We start from the raw sequence: 21,535 nt of genomic DNA on the forward strand, positions 1-21,535 counted from the left end.
TAAACTGATATGACTCATGTAGACTTTGTACTACTTTTCATACAAACTTACCCTTAAGTTGTTTTGGCTACTAAGTACAGTATAATACATATATAGCTACCTCCCTGTATTCATGTCTAATACATCAGCTTTTCTTTGCTCCCCGTTGTATAGTACACAGCAAAAACTGGAATAGTTTTATAGAGAAATAGGAATAGCAGAATGAGAGGGAAAGACAATGAAGATATTCACACAGGCAATGAAAAACAGGCTACGTTTTCAAAAACCAGCCTCATTTTCGGTGCATGTATGTACTGCCGGCACCGGGACCGATCCCAGTGGCACCTTGACGACAAACCCACCGAGGCAGCCACCCTCCAAAACCAGGTTAGAAGAGCAAGCACTCTCCTAACCCAATTGTTGTGATCTTCCACGGCTGGCAGACTGAGGAGATCCTGGGCAGCTTCAGGGTGTGGGGTTCCCCATAATGCACTGTGCACTTCTGCAGTGCCTTATTGGATCTCCAAGGGACAGAGCGATGCAGGGTGATGCGTTCTGGCACCCTGGCCCTCTGAGCTACAAACAGCAGCCGGTAGATGTCTGGGCAGGCGATCTGCCCACCAAAGACACCATCGATAATGAGGATGTAAGCTCTTTAGGGCTTCCTCTGCACTAACCCTCTTGTCCTTTATCATTGCTCATGAGAAAGGGCTCATAGTTATGTACACCTGAATATGTGTTCCCAGTAAATAAGTAATTTCTTGAGGTATACCAAACATTGTAGTTTTGTGCTAAACTTAAAAGGTACAGTGGAAATGTGACAAGCAGGTTTGCAAATATGTGTGCATAGAGGTACCATCATTGGGGAGCTTGGATGGGCTGAACCTTCCTGTTGAGTCTATGGTTGGTGGCACACCTAGGATTGTCTCTTTATAACATGTAAAATATCCTTAATAAATAATCACTCTTAGTAACATTGTTTTGCTTATGTTCATTTGAACACAGCCCATACCACAAAACTGGCTTAATAAAGGTATTGTTGAAAACATTTTTATACTGTCTTTCATAGCAAATGCAGTACTATAGAGCTATGGGATGTGGACAGAACTCATGGCCCCAGCTGTGAATCAACTTACAGAAAGACAGATATATGCTATAAAGCTGTCTTTTTGTTCTTTATCTTTTCTCTTTTTTTGGAGGCCTGTTACAAAAATCAAGGCCTTTTCAGACACCGTCACAATGCTTTGTGACACTAGTATACCAGAATGGGAAGCCCACCCCTCAGCTTTTATAATCATACATTCACTTGCTACGTAATAATGCTTCCGGTTTGAAAAGAACAGATTTTATTTCAACTCAGTGGAAATTATAGGACTACAAAGGCAAGCAGAGCAGAGGTCTCATTTCATTGTCAGCTGTGAGAGAGCAACTAGTTTTTTTCCTCCTTCCAACAAAAATGTATCATTGCTCTAGACTCTCTTGCGAATTTGTCTGCAAATGTCACTAGTGGGCAGCTGTTCTTTTGGAGTGAGCAGCATTTAAGATTGTTTGAGGTTAGAAAGCCAAACCACTCAAATAGAGTTATCCTCCTGCATACGGGGATTGTCATTTAAAAAGAACACACACACACAACACACACACACAACACACATGGTAGTGGATAGAGAATTGGACATTGACTGGTTGGAACCGAGTTTGAAAATTCGCACTCATAGAAGATGTTCACTAAATTACTGTGGTCAAGACCCTGTACCTCATTTATGAGAATAAAATAAAACAACTCCATTACCAAATCGGGGTTCACATATGCTGATGAAGTTAATTCAAAAGAAAATTTATAGAGCAATGCCTATTTTCTTGTTAACAAAATGCGAAAATAGGTAAGGTGATGCTTCATATTAGTCTCCTAGACCATCAAAAGATGTGGATAAGGCTGGGAAAAGGATAACAAAGCTAAGGAAGGAGTTGGCTGTTAAGGCTTGACATGGTTAGATCAAATAGGTCTGATGTTCTTAGCATAGTTATTGTTCTCACGAAAGCTCCAACATGCCTTTTCTACATTATCAAAAATTCTGGATGAGTGTTATATAAATGAAATAAATAAAATGAAGAATAAATAAAATGTTTGTATTGTGAAAACTTGTGTTTTTAAAATATCCTCTGTGGTATAGGGAGGTATAGTACAGTGATCCAAAAGTGTGTGCGCGCACGCCCGTACATTCACAAATAACCCCTTGGATTTCTCTGACACAGTTGAGGAAGAAACAGATACGTTTTCAGCCTTAGGTTTCTGAAACTTGTGGTTATCCTTAATATCCATTATGTCCTCACAACAGCCCTGTGAGATAGGTTAGACCAGAGTGGGGGTAGTGACTGCCCCAAGGTCACCCAGTCAGCTTCAGGGCTGAATGGGGATTTGAAGCCGGGCCTCCCTGCTCCTGGTCCAATATTCTAACCACTACACTACACGGGCTAAACAGAAAAATGGTAAAGCAAGTCTCTGCCACACGTCTGCTACCATGCACCATCTGCTGTGCATTCAGCACAGCCAAAAAGCCAAGTCCAATATGGGCTCTTCATATTAGATAGTAGGACACATGCGCTAAGTACAGAAACCATCACTTACCACATTATTAAAGATACATGTTTGGATGCCTGGGGTGCAAGATAGAAACACTAGTTTCTTCCTTTACTGATCACCCAAAATATAAAATCCCTGTCCTTAGGTATAGATGGTCTAATTACTGTAGTGCACTGCTACCGTAGGTAACTTGAATCTCAGGCTTGCTTCATGCATAAGAGCAAGCTGTTCTTTCCACACAAAATGTATTGCCATGATCAATAGTATAATCAGGAGAGAGACATAATCAAGTGTTTACAAGTTATTCATCTCAATAGACATAGTGCTGAGAAAAAGAAAATGTGAGTAAATTAGAAAAGGGTTTCACTTGGCAGATTTTTCTGAAGACAAGTGCCTTTAGCCCAAATAGGCAACATGCAAAGAAAAAGATAGCAGTGGATGCCGAGACCAATCCTTATGACAAGGATTCTGCCAGTAGCAGATAAAACAAAACAGAAGCCTTTCCACTCCTGATGGTGGCTTATCCTGCATTGTTTTCTGCTTCTTTTTCTTGTAGATGCCTCTCGGCGGCCTCCATGGTAGTGCTGGTGAGTATGCTTGTTCAATTCCCAAAATCCTGATAATCACTGAATACATCAAAGCAAATCCTACTATTCAGTCATGTTATGTAGCTCCTTACAATCCTCACCATATTCCTTTTAATTTAGACGCTGCAATTTAACTGAAAGGATAGGATCCTCCCCACCCATTATTTTATGGCTAGGAGAGGAGGTGAGCAAAGGTGTTATTTTTGACTTAACCTGATCACATTGCATCATTTTTATGGTAGACTCTGTTGCTGCCTGGAGATTTTTACAATCTGACAGATGCAAGTGAACTAAAAGCCTTTTTTATTTGAGTATTGAAAATGAAAAAAAAAATCTAAAGCAGGTGTCTTAGGTCTGCAAGCTAAGTCAAGACAGGAAGGTTGCTGCTTTCACATAGCCATATATGATTAGCTATGTGGGATTGTGACATTAGTAGGCTCATCATCAATGATTGGCTGGAATTTGTAATAAAGATTTTTCATGTTTTAAAAAATTAGAGAAATGGTAGCAAATTGTGGAAACAATGGCTGACATCCAGACTATATCTATGCTGGTGAAGCAGTGCTGCATGGGGGAGAATTTTTTAACAAACCTTCCTTACACTGAAGCGTGGTGTGCCTTCCAAAATTATACCCCTGAGCCTCACATAGCCCTCAGAGATATCTTTTTGGGATTGACAGTGGACTTCAGAGGGAAGCCTAGGTCATCAAAATCAACCTCCTCACTACCACCTCCGCCCCTGTGTAGTGGTGTAGCCTTAGGCTGGATGTCAGCAATATCTTCAAACAGATGCAGAAACATGCAAAGGAATGCAAGGTGGATATGGGTTTGTAGACCCTTTTGCTGCCTTCCCACTCTGAAATGGCAAATTTTGTACCGAAAATTGAACCATAGAAAAAAATTAGCACCTCACTAATATTAATGTGTATGGAAGAGGTGTTAATTTGTTCAGTACAAAATAACTTTAGCAAGATCAGTCTTGCCAGTCCTGTGGGGCCAACTTTTTCTAAAATCTTACAAGACACTAATACTTCTGGCATATGTGTGAAGCAAACTCTCAGTCAAAGTCTTTCATGCATTTCACTCATTTCCCACCACCTTTTATTCTTGATATTTCCTTTATGGTTTTCTAGTTTAACACAATATTCTGTTTATTTCTTTGTAATTATTTGTCCAAAGTTACTTAAGAACTCTGTGGAAAAGATTTACCCTTGTAACTGTTTAGAGGGGAAGTGAACCCTTATCTTTATTTGGTGTAGTATCTTCTCCAGAAGATACTACAGAAGGCGAACTAGTCAGTGGTAGTTAAAGTTTTATTTCCCTTTTGGGACAACTATTCCGCTCAGGTATTGTTTTTGGTTCCCAGCTATAATATTTATGTTATGTGCATGAGCTGACTTTTCCTTCATAAATATCATGATGCAATTGACATTTATGTAGAAAAAATATGCTGCCTTGATGTATTGCAGTGAGAGATGAACACTTTTAAGGACAGGAGAGAGCTAACTAAGAAACAGGATGCAATGATAATAAACATGCTATTTTGTTCTGCAAAATCTCCTGTAGGCTTTGGGATGGCAATTGAATTCAACTGGAATTCCCTTCCAGTTGAATTCTGGAATTTGTGCATAGTGAATCCAACTGTGTATTACTGGGAATAGGAAGCATAGAAGTCATCAGGGGCATAGCAAGGTTGTAGTGGGCCCAGAGAGAAGATTTTAAAATGGGCTCCCCGTATGTATATGTGTGTGTGTGTGTGTTGTGGATGATGCAAGTCATTTAATGGTACTAGAGAAAGACATGCTGTTAGGAACATAGGAAGCTGCCATATACCGAGTCAGACCATTGGTCTATCTAGCTCAGTATTGTCTTCACAGACTGGCAGCGGCTTCTCCAAGGTTGCAGGCAGGAATCTCTCTCAGCCCTATCTTGGAGGAGCCAGGGAGGGAACTTCAAACCTTCTGCTCTTCCCAGAGCAGCTCCATCCCCTGAGAGGAAGATCTCATAGTGCTCACACTTCTAGTCTCCCTTTCATATGCAACCAGGGTAGACCCTGCTTAGCTAAGGGGACAAGTCATGCTTGCTACCACAAGACCAGCTCTCCTCTCTGACCAGCTCTCCTCTCCTCTCTCTCTCTCCTCTCTGTTCTGGTAGCTCCAGGTCTTAACACTCACATCAATTTTGGATGATGAATACAATTGAAGGAAGCCCAGGTGGGTCCATGGCTGGGGGAGTCAGTCATGTGACTTGCCTTGGGAGGGGGGGCAAAGCAGTGGGCCCCCAGACAGCTGTCTCCCCTTGCCCTATTATAGTTATGCCCCTGGAAGGCATTCTTTTTATCACTTGTCCCCTGCTAATTGAGCAAAGAAGCACTTTTAGTGGTGATTCTCTTTATTGAACAGGGGGAGAGAAATTCGGCCCTATCCTAGGGATGCGCACAAAACTGGTTTGCCTGGTTTGGTTTGAGTCTGAATAAGACTCAAACCAGACCAGGCATGTTTTGGCACCCTGAATGAGGGGGCTGGCTCAGTTCGAATCCGAACCAGTCTGAGTCTGGTTCAGGGGTGTTAGGGATGTTAATTTTTTTTGAGGGGAAAAAGGCAGACTTACTGCTGCTGAGGGCTTCCGCAGCCTCAGTGGGTGCTGCTGTGGCTGTGGGGGCAGCTCAAATGATAACCCCTACCGACTCACCCAGTCTCCCTGGCCTGTTTTGGGCCTCCCTGAGCATGCAGTGGCCATTTTGGAGGCTGCCGCTCATGCACACGTGCCATTTGTGTGCCGTCCTGAAATGGGCTGGGGGAGACTAGGAGGCTCCCCCCAAAAAACTAATGTCCCTAGGACCCCTAATCATCCTGAACTGGCCAGGAGGTATGGCTCATTCTCGACCTGCACTGAACTGGGCCTGGTTCAGCTCGAGGTCAAGTCCTTGAACCAGGCCAGTTTGATGTCAAACCAAGCCAGTTTGCACATCCCGACCCTATCCATCCCCAACATAGCATCCCTCCAGTGGCTGTTGCTGATGTCTATCTTATGTTTCTCTTTTAGATGGTGAGCTCTTTGGGGACAGGGAGTCATTTTAGCCATTTTATTTATTTACTTTGTTTATTCCTATGTATAATGCTTTAGGAAACTTTTGTTGAAAAGCAGTATATAAATATTTGTCGTACTATCATTACCCAGAATGCCTGGGTGAGAAGTAAGGCATGTCCCTTATCTTTGCTGTCTTTTTAGTTATAAAGAATCTATACATGAGCCTAGAGCAGGGCTTTCAGATCCCTGCCCTGTGGGCCAGAGCCAGCCCACCCAGCGCCTTCCTCCAGCCCTCCAAACTTCCTTCCATCCCTACACTGTGCCACGCAGCTCCTTCGTTTCCCTTCCCCTTGCCAAGTTTCAAAGCACTATGTTTCCTTCCTGCCCCCCCCCAGTGTGTCTCTCCTTCCTTCCCCTCTCCAGCAAAGTAGTGACATCCAAAGTGCCAGCTGGCTTCCTTCTTCTCCTGGAGCCACGCCTTCCTTTCCCCTTGCCCTGCACCACGCCAAAGTGCTAACTGGCTTCCTTCTTCCTGCTGCCACCACCACCAGTCTCTCTCTCTCTCTCTTTCGTCAAGCCTCCCCATCCCCTTTCCCCCTTCCCCCTCTCTCCCTTGTCAAGCCTCCCCACCCTCTTCCCTTTCTCTCTCAAGCCTCCTCATCCTCTTCCCCTCTCTTTCGTCAAGCCTCCCCATCCTCTTTCCTCCTTCCCATCCGCTCTCATGTAAATCCCATTTCTGTCTTTCTTTCTCTCTCTTTCCCTCTTGTCAAGACTCCCTCCCCCGCTTTCTCTCTCTCCCTCCCCCCTTCTCTCTCTGGTCATTGAGAAGTATGGTATTCAGAATTTCTTCCAAAAACTTTCAAAAATTATTTAAATTATCTCTGAGCATTCCAGTGTAAAAGTAGAGCATTCTGATAATTTAAGGGGCAGGGCAAAAGAGAAGGGAAGAAATTGAGTGAGAAAAGGTGGTGCGAGGTGGGCATGAGGTGACAGAAGGGGGTTAGAGGCTATTTGTGGCCTCACAGAGGTGCATCAGAATCTAATCCAGCCCACTGCCAGATTGGAGTTTGACACCCCTGGCCTAGAACATTAAACCTGCTGACCTTTCAGGACAGTGTTTTAGAGCAGGCAGTCTTGAGTGTGCTGTCCTGCCAATACTACAACTTGATTAATCGATTTGTTCATATTTTACATTAGTGAACTATTTTGGATAGTTCACTAATGGATAGTTTTGGATAGTTCACTATTCATATTATTTAACAGAAACCATCACTGAGCACATTTAGAATGTCTTCTGTAGCGCAGATCGGCTACAGAAGACATTAGGAAGAGAAATGTTAGGGCTGAATTGAAAAAGTGTCTGACATACTGACAAAAAGAATCTCAAAAGAAGTGCCATTGAAATTAAAAGGACACATTAAGCATTGCCTGCTGTGCTCTTTCAATTTCAATAGAACTACTTCGAGCAATTTCCCTCAGTATGTCAGCTCTTATACTTAGCTAGCTGAACATGCAGTGGATGGCTTCTCTGCCCCTGGAATCCTGCAGTCCATCTCCCAGCTTTCTTGTCTTAGCTCTGGGAATAACCTATCATAACCTAATTAAACTTACCGATATTGGCAGTTTAATTGCCTCCTCAGTACAGAGGAGTTCCATGCTTTTTAGCTATTCTGGTACTTTTTCCAGACTAGACAAAGGAAGGAATGGTGCAACCGCTAAATAACCATAAATCTGCTTTTCTTATGCTCAGCAAAACTGGCAGGCAAGGACTGAAGTTGGGAGACAAATAATGATAACCAGGAGGCGACACTGCCCAAAGCTCAGCATGCACTGCTTGGTAGTCATCCTATTCGCTTTATGAGGGCCCAGACAACATTAACCTACAAAGTTGTTAGGGAGTGTACTATTTCCTGCCATGCTAGTGTTCATTTTTGGTTCAACCCTGACCAGAGGACTTGGGGAGATTCTGTAACACTTTATTCCAATGAGAATAAGGTGGCTCATTACATTCAAGTTTTTGTCACTCTGAGATGGGGTAGGTGGAAGATATTAATTCTCTCTTACCTCTGCTTGATGCCAAAAAATGGTATTTCTAATCTTCTATTCAAAAATGAAAAATAGCCAAGAAAGTGTAATTGATGTAATCCAGAATCAGCAATAATCCATGGTTTTAAATTGGGAATGGAAACTGCAGTGACATATGTTGGTAAGAGAAAGCTGGCAGAAAGAAAATATTGAATGAAAATCTTTCTAGAAATAAATACTTTGCATGTGACTAGAAGTAGTATTTGAAACTGATTGATTCCATTGCCCTGGAAACGAACAGCTGTAATTTTAAGTTTTAATTCCAACATTAATTGGTTAATTTCTGCTCATTAAAATAAAGTTTCTCTCTAAGACACTATAATATATTCCATACATACTGACCATGGTCGAAATGGTCAATGGAGCCTGTAGAATCCAGAGGAAAGAGTTGTGGCACACCAGGACCAGGCAATGGAGTAGAATTTAAAAAAATTTAATAGTTTAATGAAATAAGTATTATTTACAGAAAGACAGGTGCAGACTGCAACACTCTTGCTGCTTGTTTTTCTGCCCTGCCTCAAGTTTATGGACTGGACTAAAGAGGAACTCAGGTACCATTCAAGAACTTGCATGGTTCAAGGAATGGATTAACCAGAAACACCAGAGGGCCCAGTTCACATTATGTATTTTTCCTCTGTACTTATAGCTGTCTGCCTAATATAGAAGAAGAGAAGGTTTCTGTATTTTTAGCTGTTGCCAAAGATTAAAGAAACCCCAAAGGATAAATTATGAAAAGCAGTTTATTTTGTTATTTCCTAGGTTAATATTTTATCTTGCATGAAAGATGACAAAGTTATTTTTTAATTGATTTGTCTTTTTATATTCTATTATGTACTGCCTCTTTAAGAAACCGCCTCAGAAGGGCTCAGGATGATGTGAGGAACTAGAGAAAATGATTTTATATTTAGAGCAGAGGTTTTTGCGAGTGGCTAAACCATAGAATCTCCTCAGGAACAGCCCTAGGCCCAGAAGGACAAGGAATCAGATATATTCTTCTGCCATGTTGTTCTTATTTCAGCAAATTAATGTTTCCTGCCTTGGGATTTCCGCCCATGAGTTGTAAGCAATATGTAGTTGAGTTATTAGAAGTTGTGTAGCAAATGCTACTCTTCTCAGATATACAATACCCACTACAACAAAGTAAAGGCAAAATTGTCCAATTCGGAATCTGAAAAAATCTATCTGGTCAGCAGCAACAATTTTGTTGTTAAGAAGCCCCCATCAGACTCTAAAGCAATCTAGTGACTGAAATGGCTGTTTCAGCCACCCACCATATTGCTATAGTTTGTCAGGCTTTACATCATAGAAAATGTGTTTAGTGTTTATTACTTTCCAGTTTTAATTATAGAGAACAGTTAGAGGAAAGACCTCTTTGAAATGAAATGTCCCTGTGAGCAGATAACTTGCACATGGCTATTTCACTTACTACTGCTGCTGCTGTTGTTCATAATGCACAGGGATGGCCATCTGGCAGCCTGTATATTTCATCCTGTCCACATTCCGGGGTTGTTTTGTGGTCCACCACCTCTTGGAAGGGGTATCTGCCAACTATGATAAATGCCTAAATGGCTCCTGGCTAGTGTACTGGATGCTGTCTGAGAAGGCTGGATTTCATCTGATAGGGCTGGATTAGGGTGGTAGAATTGGAGGGGGAAAGGTTGCAATGGCAAAAACGATCAGACAGACAGAGTGGGGGAAAGCTTTGGAGAGTTTTAAATGTACGGAAAAGTTTTTATTGGGTGGTGATAAATATGTTTTCATTGTGCTGATGTAGATAGAATGCATAATAGGTAAACGGTGAAACCAAATACCAAGAAAATATCCATAAAATCAAATCAATGCATTAATTAAGATTAATTTGAGAATATTGTCATCTACAACATCATACACTAATGATGTTTACAGAAGTTACAACATAACAGAATACAGTACACTAGCATGAGATTCATCAGATTTATGAGGGGAGGGGATGATGATAGCTCCTGAGCTGCACACCAATTTATCTGTGATATGTTACTCATAGGTCTTGCCCATAGTATGTGTGTGCCATCAGTCTGATGACACAAACTGTAGCGGTGTCTCACTGCTAAGTAGTTTTTACTTCAAAATGAACAGAGACTACAAAAGACCATATGGCTTGTGTTTCGAAAGTGTTTGCAAAGTTCATATAACTGATGCAAATATCTTGCTGATGAGTAATTGTTTTGAAAGCTGTAACTTGTTTACCATAAAAATAGTAAAATAAAGGGAAGTATAATTTTATAATTTTCAATAAAATATAAATTAATTCAGAATTGAAATTTGGCTGAACTCGGGGGTTCTCAAACTGAGGGGTGGGGAGGATCCCACCAGAGGATCCCAAATAGCACAGGTGGGCAGAGGCCCTGCCTGACATGTCCAAGGTGTCGAGATGGTCCCTCTTGGGAAACACTTGCTAGAGCTCATCTAGTCAAAGATGTGCCATGGCTGTGCTGCCTTGGCTTTGTGAACAGTGGAGGATCCAGGTGCTTTCCACCTTGTGTCCACCTATCTCCTTCCCCAGGCCTCAGAGAATTACGAGCAGCTCTTCGCTTTACATTCTCAACAGTCTCTCTTCCTGAATTTTGGATTAGTGTCCAAGCTGAGTGCAAAGAATTAAGTGAGAAAGCCATTAAAATACTGACTCCCTTTGCTTGATTCCAACTTGTGTGAATCAGAGTTTTCAGCAGTTGCTGTTATAATAAACAACAGTTTCAAATGCAAAACGTAAATCAAATCAATGGCTGACATCCTGACTAACAATGAAGCTCCTGACATCAATGAAGTACTAGCCCCTGCGCTGGTCTGTTGTGCATCCTGTGTACCTTTTGGAGCTTGCCTGCTCTCTGGGAGCACTCTGCTAGACTGGGAGCATGTTGCTTGACCCTCAGGGTTTTCTCTGGTCTGCACACCATTAGTCAGGATGTCAGCCAGTAGCTTTAAACAGGGGCGGGGGGTTACATCGCTTTCGGTATTAATTTAGGGGGATCATAGTATCAAAAGGTTTGTGAGCCCCTGGTTTAACTAAAATGGGACTTCACTTAAAAAGCCAATTAATTTAAATCCCAATAGCAATGACAGGTTTTAATAGTGTCCAGTTATTTTACGATGGATGCTAATGTACATAATGTGTTTTACAGTTAGCACAGCTTCTACAATCTACCTCTGTATTCCATTCCTCTCCTCTTTCCTTTTTACCTTAGAGATGAGTATACACAGAGTGATTCATAATTAACCTGTAAAAACTGGATTAATTGCAAAGTAGCTCTTTGAGGCTCTCAAAGAGGCTCTTCATATGCTTTCTGGTACCCTATACCCTTCCCAGAACATTTCAGCCCCACCCCAACTTTATCATTTATGCTCCCTAGCATAGAAGGGGAAGCGAAACATCAAAAAGAGCAGCAGAGGACATAGCATTCCATATGGCCTTAAACTCTAAAATGCATTCTCAGAAAACTGACCTCCAGGAAATACAGAGATCATATCTGGGTACTCATAATTTCCCAATTGAAAAATATGAGACCAGTGTTGACTCATAACTTGAACATAATAGTGTTATATGCTGTAGTGATTTCAAAAATGTGTAAGTTGTTTTGAGCATTTTTAGCAGAAAGGCAAATATCCAATACATATGGTTGGTCCTTATTGTCAGTTCAATATTGTTGGTTCTTTTGGATCTGTTGGTCCCTTTCAGGGGCATAACAAAGTTGGAGTGAGCCCAGAGACGAGATTTTAAAATGGGCCCCCAGCCCCTCAATGTCCAGGGCCTCCACACACCCCAGGCCCCCAAGGATTTAAGTCTGATATTTCAAAATATGTATGCTGCCTGGAAATACATTTCACTGAATACACACACGCACACTTCACAATATATAGTGATATACAATGAGTACTATATATTTGTGCTACTTTTAATGCCTAGAACACACTAGAAACACTAATTATTAAAATGAGCCCCTCGCTGCAGATTAGCAAAGCAGACTTTCAACCATGCAGTGTGAGCCTATGTTTTCTCAGAATTCTGAACACATTCAGTAAAGTTTGATTCCAGGAGGTTTTTCACATGGGGCTTTTAAAGCCCTTTAACACACCTTTTAAAGCCTCTGGAATGGAGGTGCTGCATTCATATGTTGGCCAGATTTACCCTGAAGTCCCTGCAAGTTATTGGAGAGCAGTTCACACACAAGAAAAATAAAATAAAATAAAATAAAATAAAATAAAATAAAAGCACTACACATGCTTCACAGTTCTCACACAGACCTTCTGGGTTGCAAAACAACTTGAACATAAGTGTATTTATAAATGAATGAATGAATGAATAAATAAAATAAATAAATATAATATTGTTTGTTCCAGAAGCTTTTGTAATTTTCTGCCATGAAACAAGCCACGTATAGGACTTTTCAGATAGTTTTTTTTAAGCCAGCAGATTTCCCAAGCTGTTTTAAATTAAATATTCAGAGACTTCTCAGTCTCCCCACCCCCCATATCAAAGCCCTATGGCAATCAGATCCCTATATATCCAGGAGGGGGGGTAACCACAAAAAGGAGTTCACAATGTGTGGGGCCTGAGGCAATTGTCCCCTTTGCTCCTCCCTAACAAAGGTCCTGGTCCTCTATGTATGAGAACTGAGAGAGTGAGGTTGTTCACACGACTGGGCAGGTGGGAAGGCTTGTTTAACTCAGCTTCCCCCAGATGGATATTTGACCTTGCTGGGAGTTCAGGCATCACTCCCAGACTATCCTGGGCACAGTGTGGAGCTCTGGTGGCCAGGATGATGCATATCAGTCTCCAGCGATCCCACAATTCACTGCATGACATGCGCAATGCATTGGGGAATTCTCACAGGAGAGGTTCGCGCTAGATGTCTGTCTCTAGGTGCCTAGAGCATCCGCCTCCTGGGGAAATCCCCCAATGCATCATGCATGTTATTGTTTTGTGGTGCAGCATGGGATCTCCGTAGGCCAGGATGTATTGTTCTGGTTGGAAGCAGCCTGCAGTTGCATATAAGCAGGAAGCCAGGGTTAAGGGAATGCTTGCTCCCTTAACCTCAGCGAAAAGCTGGGCTAAGAAGCAGGGATGGGTTGCACTGGCCCACTGGGATTTGGCCCGATGCCAGCAGTTTTCATGCGCAGCTTAACCCAGGCTGGGCTTCCCTAGCTGGGCTGCACGTGAGAACAGCGTCAGTGTGTGCCAAGTATGTGTGCATGTATGAAATGATGTGAGAGGGGTGTGTGTGTGTGTGTGTGCAAATTATGTACTTCTAATTCTTGCTTTTTGCTTGTGATGTAGTTGCAGTCTGGGCAATGTTAATTGATTTGATTTGGTGTGATATTATAGGCGATTGCTTGTTGCCAAAGACCTGTAAACACTTGGAATAACTGTGCACCCCACCTTAGATAAACAGAGCATTTTCTGTGGTTACTGCCCCTTTACTGCTGGGTACCACTCTGTCGTCCTCCTTGGATCTACCCCTTGAGGCCACTCCAGGGCCTTTCCAGGTACCAGAGCTGGAAATTCTACCACTATATTGGTGAAGAACATGGCTGACAGACTCCCAGATTGTGCTCCTGCACCAAATAGCCAAAGATCAGTATTCTGTAACATTTGAAAGTGCTTTCCCCCACAAATCCTTAGAGTGTTTCTTAAATTATTCAGTCAAACACAGCAGCAGTGCTACAGTCACTAACATGACTTATTGTTCTTTCAAACTTCTGCAGTAGTGTGATTGGCTATAACAATACTATCTTAAAACTTTGCTTTTAAAACTATTTTCTTTCATTATAAAAGAAAAAATATTTCATTTTTAACCTCCCCCTATTTTCAGTGTTTCTATTACAGCCCTCCAAATTGAAGGGGAGAAGTGTTTAATAGGAATAACTGAGTGACCTGAAGTTTGCAACCCATTTGCCCACATGACGTTGGAGAAAGAAAATTCCCAGAACATAAAACCTGTATATATTTGTAGAGTGTAGATGCCATGAGAGACAATGTGTGTCTTTCACACAGCTGTCATTCTGCTGTAATGCTGTGACCAGTTATTGGGGTGATCTAGGTAAAACTAACTACACCTAATCCCAGGTGTGTGTGTGTGTGTGTGTGTGTGGCAGGTAGACTATGGTTCCAACTAGCCTTTAAAAAGTGATTAAAAAAATATCAAAAGCCTGTCCTGTGCTCTTGATATGCAGAAATCAGTAGGTGAAACTTTTCATGTCATGGAACTAAACACTGGCTGAGTTCAGACGAAATAGGAAGCCTGGGGTTTCTTCATCTCCGGTTTCCAAAGCTGCACGTCTGAACTCAACAAACTGGATGTAAGGGTGAAAAGGGACATGTGGTTCCCCTTGCCAAACTCCAATCTGTACCTTCAGTCAGAGAGGTACTGAGTCAGAATGGGACCTCCCCTAACTCCAGTTTTGTGGTGCCAGCATTACGTTTGAACACTGGGACTGCAGTTCGAGCCGTATAGGACCAGAGTTGTGACCTGATTGGTTGGTTGGGCGGGCTGTCCTTCTGTCAAAAAGGAAGCTCACATAGCCAGCTCCCCCACTTCTCTGTAGTCTCACTTACTCCAGAGAGGCCCCTCAATGTCCAAATGAGAACTGAAGAGTGGGGGAAGGGGACACAGAATGTTACATCTGATTCCAGCCATTGTCACTTGCAAACTGCTGTAAATCAAACTGAATCGACAGGGACTGATTCAAAATTTGACAACTGTCATGGAGAGGTATTTGGGATTACTCAGTAGTAAATGCTGACAGACTCTCCTTTTATTATTATTTCACATACTTAAACAAGTTCTTGGACTAAATCCTGCTGATTCCGGTACAAAGCTGGTCTTAGCTGTGATTTTTATCTAGTTCAGTCTCATCGACTCATTCAAATACTCAAGGGAGAAAAACAAGAAGTATAATTTTACTGGTTTGAAAAGAAAACCTACAGTACCTCCACTAGCAAAAGCTAAACTTCACATACTTTTACTTGATTAGAGGCTTAGAGGTGTTAATTAGATTGAGCTAGGTAATTAAGCATAATCACATTTTAAAGTCTTAAAAGGATGTTTTGACAAGAGCTTTGACATTCTGTTTGGAACAGAATGAAGTAAAAACTTTGAAACATTTTAAAAGCAACTCTGTATGCTCCTAATCCAAACTGTATTAACAGAGTGAACTTGATGTTGTTTTTTCTGTCTTCAGAGCGCCACTGGGCACAAATTTCTTGATCTGGAGCTACCTGTCTTGAAGTAAATAGGACTTCCCTGTCACTAAAGGATTAAAATTACATGTATTAAATAAAGTCAACCATAAATTCTGATCGTCTCTATTCATAGGCTTAAACCTGAATTGTAAGAGTAAGGTTCTGAAAGGGTGACCAGAGAAATAGGAGAACAGTATGTTGGAGACATAACTTTAAGAAGTGCAACTTGTCGTGCAGTGGACATAAAATCTGCATTGGCTGAAATTCTGTAGTTTTTCTTCAGTGGGAGTGGGGTGCGGGGAGGGGGAGGAGTGGCCACATCTCCTCTTAAGAAATAGGGTTGCAGTGGGAATGCTCCTGAACGAGTATTGTACTGGGCAGCTTCATGCATAACAGCAGCAAGTAAGTAGGAGAAAACCACCAGTTCCCAGGGAGTGTGCACTCCTAGTACTTCCACCTCTTCAGTGCCATCTGAACCTGCCAATGTTGGGTGGACAATGCTGGGCCTCCTCTGCTGCCTGACATTCTCCACTCAACTTCAAATGTAGGTTACATATGTCAGGCTAATGTCAGACAGCAGAGGTAACCCAACACTTGGCTTGAGAGTTGAAGCCCAAATTAAAAAGGGATTGTGGAGTACTAGCTCTACATGTTATCCCATCTATCCGGAGGCAATTTGAAAAAACAAGCAAACAGAAACCAGTTTTTATTCACATTAAACATTTCTAAACAGAAGAGCATTACTGTACATAGAAATGAGGACATTTTTCAGTCTTCCTGGAAAAGGACCGTGTGGACTAAATTGTCGCTCCTAGGCTCTCTCCTCCCTTGCTATTGGCCATGACCAGGCAAACGCAGTCCTCAAACAAACGATAATGGACATTGAGCGTCAGGGTGACTTAGGCAGGGTTCCAACCTTCCTGTCCTCGGAAAGGCACAGATACTCTGCCTCCCTCGCCATGTACCTGTCACAGCTAGAAACCCCCAAGTAACAGAAGGGCTTTTACCTTCGCCTGTTGTCATGCCCTTCCCTACTCTGTATTGGAAGGCAAATACAGAAAGATCCCAATTGCGGAGAGACTTTCTCGCTGTGATACGAGGCACGTAGAAACCACAGAACATGCACTCCTCTTTTGCCCCTTTTATAGAGACATTTGGGCCAAGCTCATATTTCTGCTACTTTTCAAGTACCCTGGCCGCCCAAACCATATCTACACCTGGTTCCTGCTTTCAGATGCCCCGGCTTTCATGTTTAACACTGCCAGGTTCTGTGTGGCAGCGTGTAGGATCTGCCGGGTGGTGGCTACCAGGCCATTCCCTTGCATCAGCTCTGCATAGTTTTAAACCACTGACTTTTTAAGTGTCCCTATTTTATATACACCGTTGTAACCACTGCTTTTTTGCATTATATATATTTCACATTTTATATGATCATAATTTTCTAAATACAGCTGTTAAATAATCTTATAGCTACCCTCCTTTCTAAGGACAGCAGCTTTTATAGTATTATAAGATAGCTTTATACTATTAGAGTAGTAGTATTAAAGTAATATAGTTTTATTGTTCCATAATTTTTGAATTATTATTTTGAATCATGCTCTACTGTTCTATCTTACGCTGGTCTTGGATTGTAATAAAGATGATTGATTGATACATAGAAATGTGATATAATTTCTGTTATAATGATTACAATGATGGTTAGGAACAATATTGTCAGATAGAATCAAAAGATTGTTGGCTTCACAGATAGAGATGTAAAGGTGAGAGACACCCCAAGTGTTCTCTCCTGCAAAGCAGAGCCTGTGCAGAGTTCATGCAGTGCCTTGGTATACACTTGAGCTGAGAGCAATGAAGCTAGCTGGGAGACAGCTGGAATGTAAATGGAGGAAAGCTCAGGGTGAGTCTTAGCGAACACAGGTTAGAGCTCAATATGGAGCCTATTCTGTGGCAGTGATGGAACAGAAGAAACATTTTTTTCCCATCAATCATTGCATCCTCTCAGTGTTGTCCGGCAGGCTTGCTTGCTTGCTTGCTTGCTTGTTTATTTATTTATTTATTACATTTTCTATCCCGCTCTTCCTCCAAGGAGCCCAGAGCGGTGTACTACATACTTGAGTTCCTCTTTTCACAACAACCCTGTGAAGTAGGTTAGAGACTAAGAGAGAAGTGACTGGCCCAGAGTCATTCAGCAAGTATCATGGCTGAATGGGGATTTGAACTTGGGTCTCCCCGGTCCTAGTCCAGCACTCTAACCACTACACCACGCTGGCTTTTCCAGGTGGTGCAGCACCTCTTGAAATCTGCCCCCGGGCAAGATATGTTAGAATCCTCGGTAGCATGCTGTGACGCTTTTGGACAGCGCCTTGAGGGCAAAGTCGCTTTTATTCACCATGAGTTTGACTCTAAAGCTGATACAGTATAATTGGGATAGGTGCCCAGAGAAACATGTAGTCTAGTTTTGCATATGGGAGCCAGCATGGTGTAGTGGTTAGAGTGCTGGACTACGACCGGGGAGACCCGAGTTCAAATCTCCATTCAGCCATAAAACTAGCTGGGTGACTCTGGGCCAGCCACTTCTCTCTCAACCTAACTTACTTCCCAGAGTTGTTGTGAAAGAGAAACTCAAGTATGTAGTACACCGCCCTGGGCTCCTTGGAGGAAGAGCAGGATATAAATATAAAAAAATAATATGGGGCTGCTTTTGAAAACAGTCCAGAAACTGCAGCTGTTACAAAATAGGGCTGCAATCTTATTAACTGGGACTGGACATTTTGAGCATATTATGCCAGTGCTTAATCAGTTGCCCTGGCTCCCAGTCTGTTACCAGGCCCAAATCAAAGTGTTGATTTTAACCATTAAATCCCTAAATGGCCCAGCCCAGACCTAAAGATCTTCAGAGGCCCAGCTCTGAGTGCTACTGCCAAACGAAGTAGGTGGCAACTAGGGAGAGGTTTGTCTGGCTCTCTACTAGGGCAGGAGGTTACTAGGGAGAGGTTTGCTTGGCTTCATCACTGTGTTCTTTTAGGTGCCAGGTAAAGACCTTTTTGTTCGCTCAGACCTTTTAAATTTAAATTTTGATTTTTAAATTTAATTTTAAACTGATTTTAAAAGAGTCTTTAAGTTGCTTTGAATTGTATTTTGTATTTTCCTCCCTCTCCTTTGGTCTGTTATGGTTTAATGTGTTTATTTAATGTTTTAATGCTTTATTTTATTTAATGTGTTTGTTTTATGTTTTAATGCGGTGTTCTGAGCTACCCAGAGAACAATTTGTTATGAGGCAGCTAACAAATAAACTTTTATTTATCTGTTGTCATTTATTATTATTATTCTTTATTCACACAGTCAGACAGATGTTATTGACTGGTTTGTTTTATCCAGACATCGAGTCCTTCCCAAGGACCTGGGATGCCTGAATTTTATTGTCAATATTGTTGTTATAAATATGCCAAATATTTATACCAAATATGCGAACAGTATTTAGCAGTGATTCAATTTCTAATTGGGACCTTCCATACAACTTCAAATCATCCATATAGAGCAGATGGTTTATTTTACTTGATGTTTTAGATGTGTGATATCCAAGGCCTGTTTTGTTTAGTATTTGTGAAAGTGGAGTCATGGTGATTACAAACAACAGTGGGGATAATGAATCCCCATGGAAAATTATTGCTATCTAATGCTAACCTGTCCAAGTGTCTCATCATCGATTAACTATGTACTCCACATGCTCATTCCCTTTTTTATAAATATCCGAATGTTTTTGCTGACACCTTGCCTGTTAAATAATAATAATAATAATAATAATAATAATAATAATAATAATAATAATAATTATTATTATTATTATTATTATTATTATTATTATTATTATTATTAGCCGGGTGGGGTGAGGTTGCCAGTCTTGCTACTCTTGCCACTCATACAGCAAGTAGAAGGGGATCCCCACACTTGGAACATTTCTCTTCCTAGGACCAGTTTATGCAATGCATGTGGAAAGCAGCTGTCCTGTTGCATTCTCATATGGGCAGCAGGATTAGCAGATCACACCATGGATGAGATCTTTAAATCACAGATCATTTTTAGATCTAATTGATATTACCATAGGTGAGATATGGAAGTCCTGGTCTTTATCTTAGCAGAAATGTAAGTCAGTAACACCAGGTTCTTGCTTCTGTATAAGTTCTGAAGCAACTCTTGGTGACCCATAGAAAGTGAAGCTCCCAGAATTCCACTGTTGAGAGTAGGGGAAGAGTCAACCCTTGCATGCTTAGGGCAAGTTCCTCATCAGAAGAGGTTGTAGGGTAGTGGGGACATGCACAGCCATATCACAGATACATATTGCACAGCAGGATGCTGTTCTCTTTTATATTGTTGGAAAGCAACCCATGTGAAGACAGAAGCTGTTTTTCAGAGGTTTATAGAAGCTAAATAGTTTCTTCAACTTGCGAGAAACTTTCCATATTATAATTGCTTAAAATTCAAATTGAGAAAGTGATGCATGTGGTTTTGGATTTAATTACAGCATTCGAGCCATTAATGGGAATGCTGTAATGGGGTGTTATGAGTATGCTGATGGCACCCAAATCCATTTCTCCATGTCAGCATCATCGGGAGAAGGCATAATCGCCCTAAATGCCTGCCTGGAGGCAGTAATGGGCTGGATGAGGGATAACAAACTGAAGCTGAATTCAGATAAGATGGAGTTATTTATTGTGTGGGGTTGTAACTCAGGAGACTATTTTGATCTGCTGGTTCTGGATGGGGTCACGCTCCCCCAGAAGGAATAGGTATGCAATCTGGGGGTGCTTCTGGATCTGAACCTTCTCCTGGTGTCCCAGGTTGCGGTGGTGGCAAAAGGTGTTTTTAATCACCTTTGGCTGATATGCCATCTACATCCATTTCTTGAGATGGATACCTCAAAACAGTGGTACGTACACTGGTAACCTCTAGGCTGGATTACTGCAATATACTCTATGTGGGGCTGCCTTTGTACATTTGTACTGTGTGGGGCTGCCTTTGTTTCTTTGTACAGAAACTGCAGTTGGTCCAGAATGTAGCAGCAAGGTTGGTCTCTGGGTTATCTAGGAGAGACCATATTACTCCTGTGTTGAAAGAACTTCAATGGCTGCTGATACATTTCCGGGCAAAATACAAGGTGCTGGTTATTACCTATAAAGCCCTAAATAGCTTAGGCCCTGGGTATTTAAGAGAACGTCTTCTTCACCATGAGCCCCACCGTCTGCTAAGATCATCTGGAGGGGTTTGTCTGCAGTTGCTGCCCACTCGTTTGGTAGCTACTCAGGAAGGGGCCTTTTCTGTTGCTGCCCCTGGACTTTGGAATGTGCTCCCTGTTGAAATAAGAGTTTCCCCATCTCTGACAACTTTTAAAAAAGGCACTGAAGACATATTTATTCACTCAGGCTTTTAATTAGATTTATAGTTTTAATTCTTAATATGGGATTTTAAACGTTTTAATGTTTTAAATGATGATTTTTTTAATTGATTTAATATTTTAAATGATTTTAATTGTAAACCACCCAGAGAGGCAGGTTTGGGGCTGTACAGAAATATTATGAATAAAATAAAATAAATAAAGTTATTCAATTTATCTTGAAACATGCATACCTCTTCTTTGGTAAGCCATCCTTTGGTAAGTTATCCTAGATCACAGATGGTCTGGTCTGCAGTCTGTTTGTCTAGTCCACTTGAAAACAATGAGACCACAACTGGTTTAAATCTTGGCACTTTGGATTCACTGCTTTGCAGATAAGACCTAATGTCTCCCTAATATGGCGCAAATAAATTCTGTATACGTATTGTTCCTAGAGGTGAAGATGCTTTTAATTCTTAAAGGAAATGACATAATTGTCACCACACATCACAGGATTTGAAGAGTTGCATGCTAATATCCTACTTTTACTTCTAAAACATTTCCCCTCAACTTTTCAACATGTAAACACTGATTGGCAGCAATTTACAAGTAGTGCAGCTTTTGTATGGGTCAGAGCATAGGTAAGATTAAATACTCCTGCAGGCAAGCAACTTTATTAAAATGTG

The 21,535-nt window shown here is 41.5% G+C and overlaps 1 protein-coding gene across 2 annotated transcripts in view; it reads left to right on the forward strand.

The window, feature by feature from the left end:
- Positions 1–21,535, forward strand: part of NALF1 (NALCN channel auxiliary factor 1) — a 410,074-nt gene that overhangs the window by 175,866 nt on the left and 212,673 nt on the right. For both annotated transcript variants that reach the window (XR_008318754.1, XM_053305432.1), the window contains exon 2: positions 3,117–3,147. Coding sequence is in view for 1 of the 2 variants with exons in the window: in XM_053305432.1 (XP_053161407.1) it covers positions 3,117–3,147 (31 nt within the window). In the remaining variant the exon portion in view is untranslated. The remainder of the gene's footprint in view (positions 1–3,116; positions 3,148–21,535) is intronic.

Source organism: Hemicordylus capensis, chromosome 3 (assembly GCF_027244095.1).
Source record: "Hemicordylus capensis ecotype Gifberg chromosome 3, rHemCap1.1.pri, whole genome shotgun sequence".
NCBI classification, from domain to species: Eukaryota; Metazoa; Chordata; class Lepidosauria; order Squamata; family Cordylidae; genus Hemicordylus; species Hemicordylus capensis.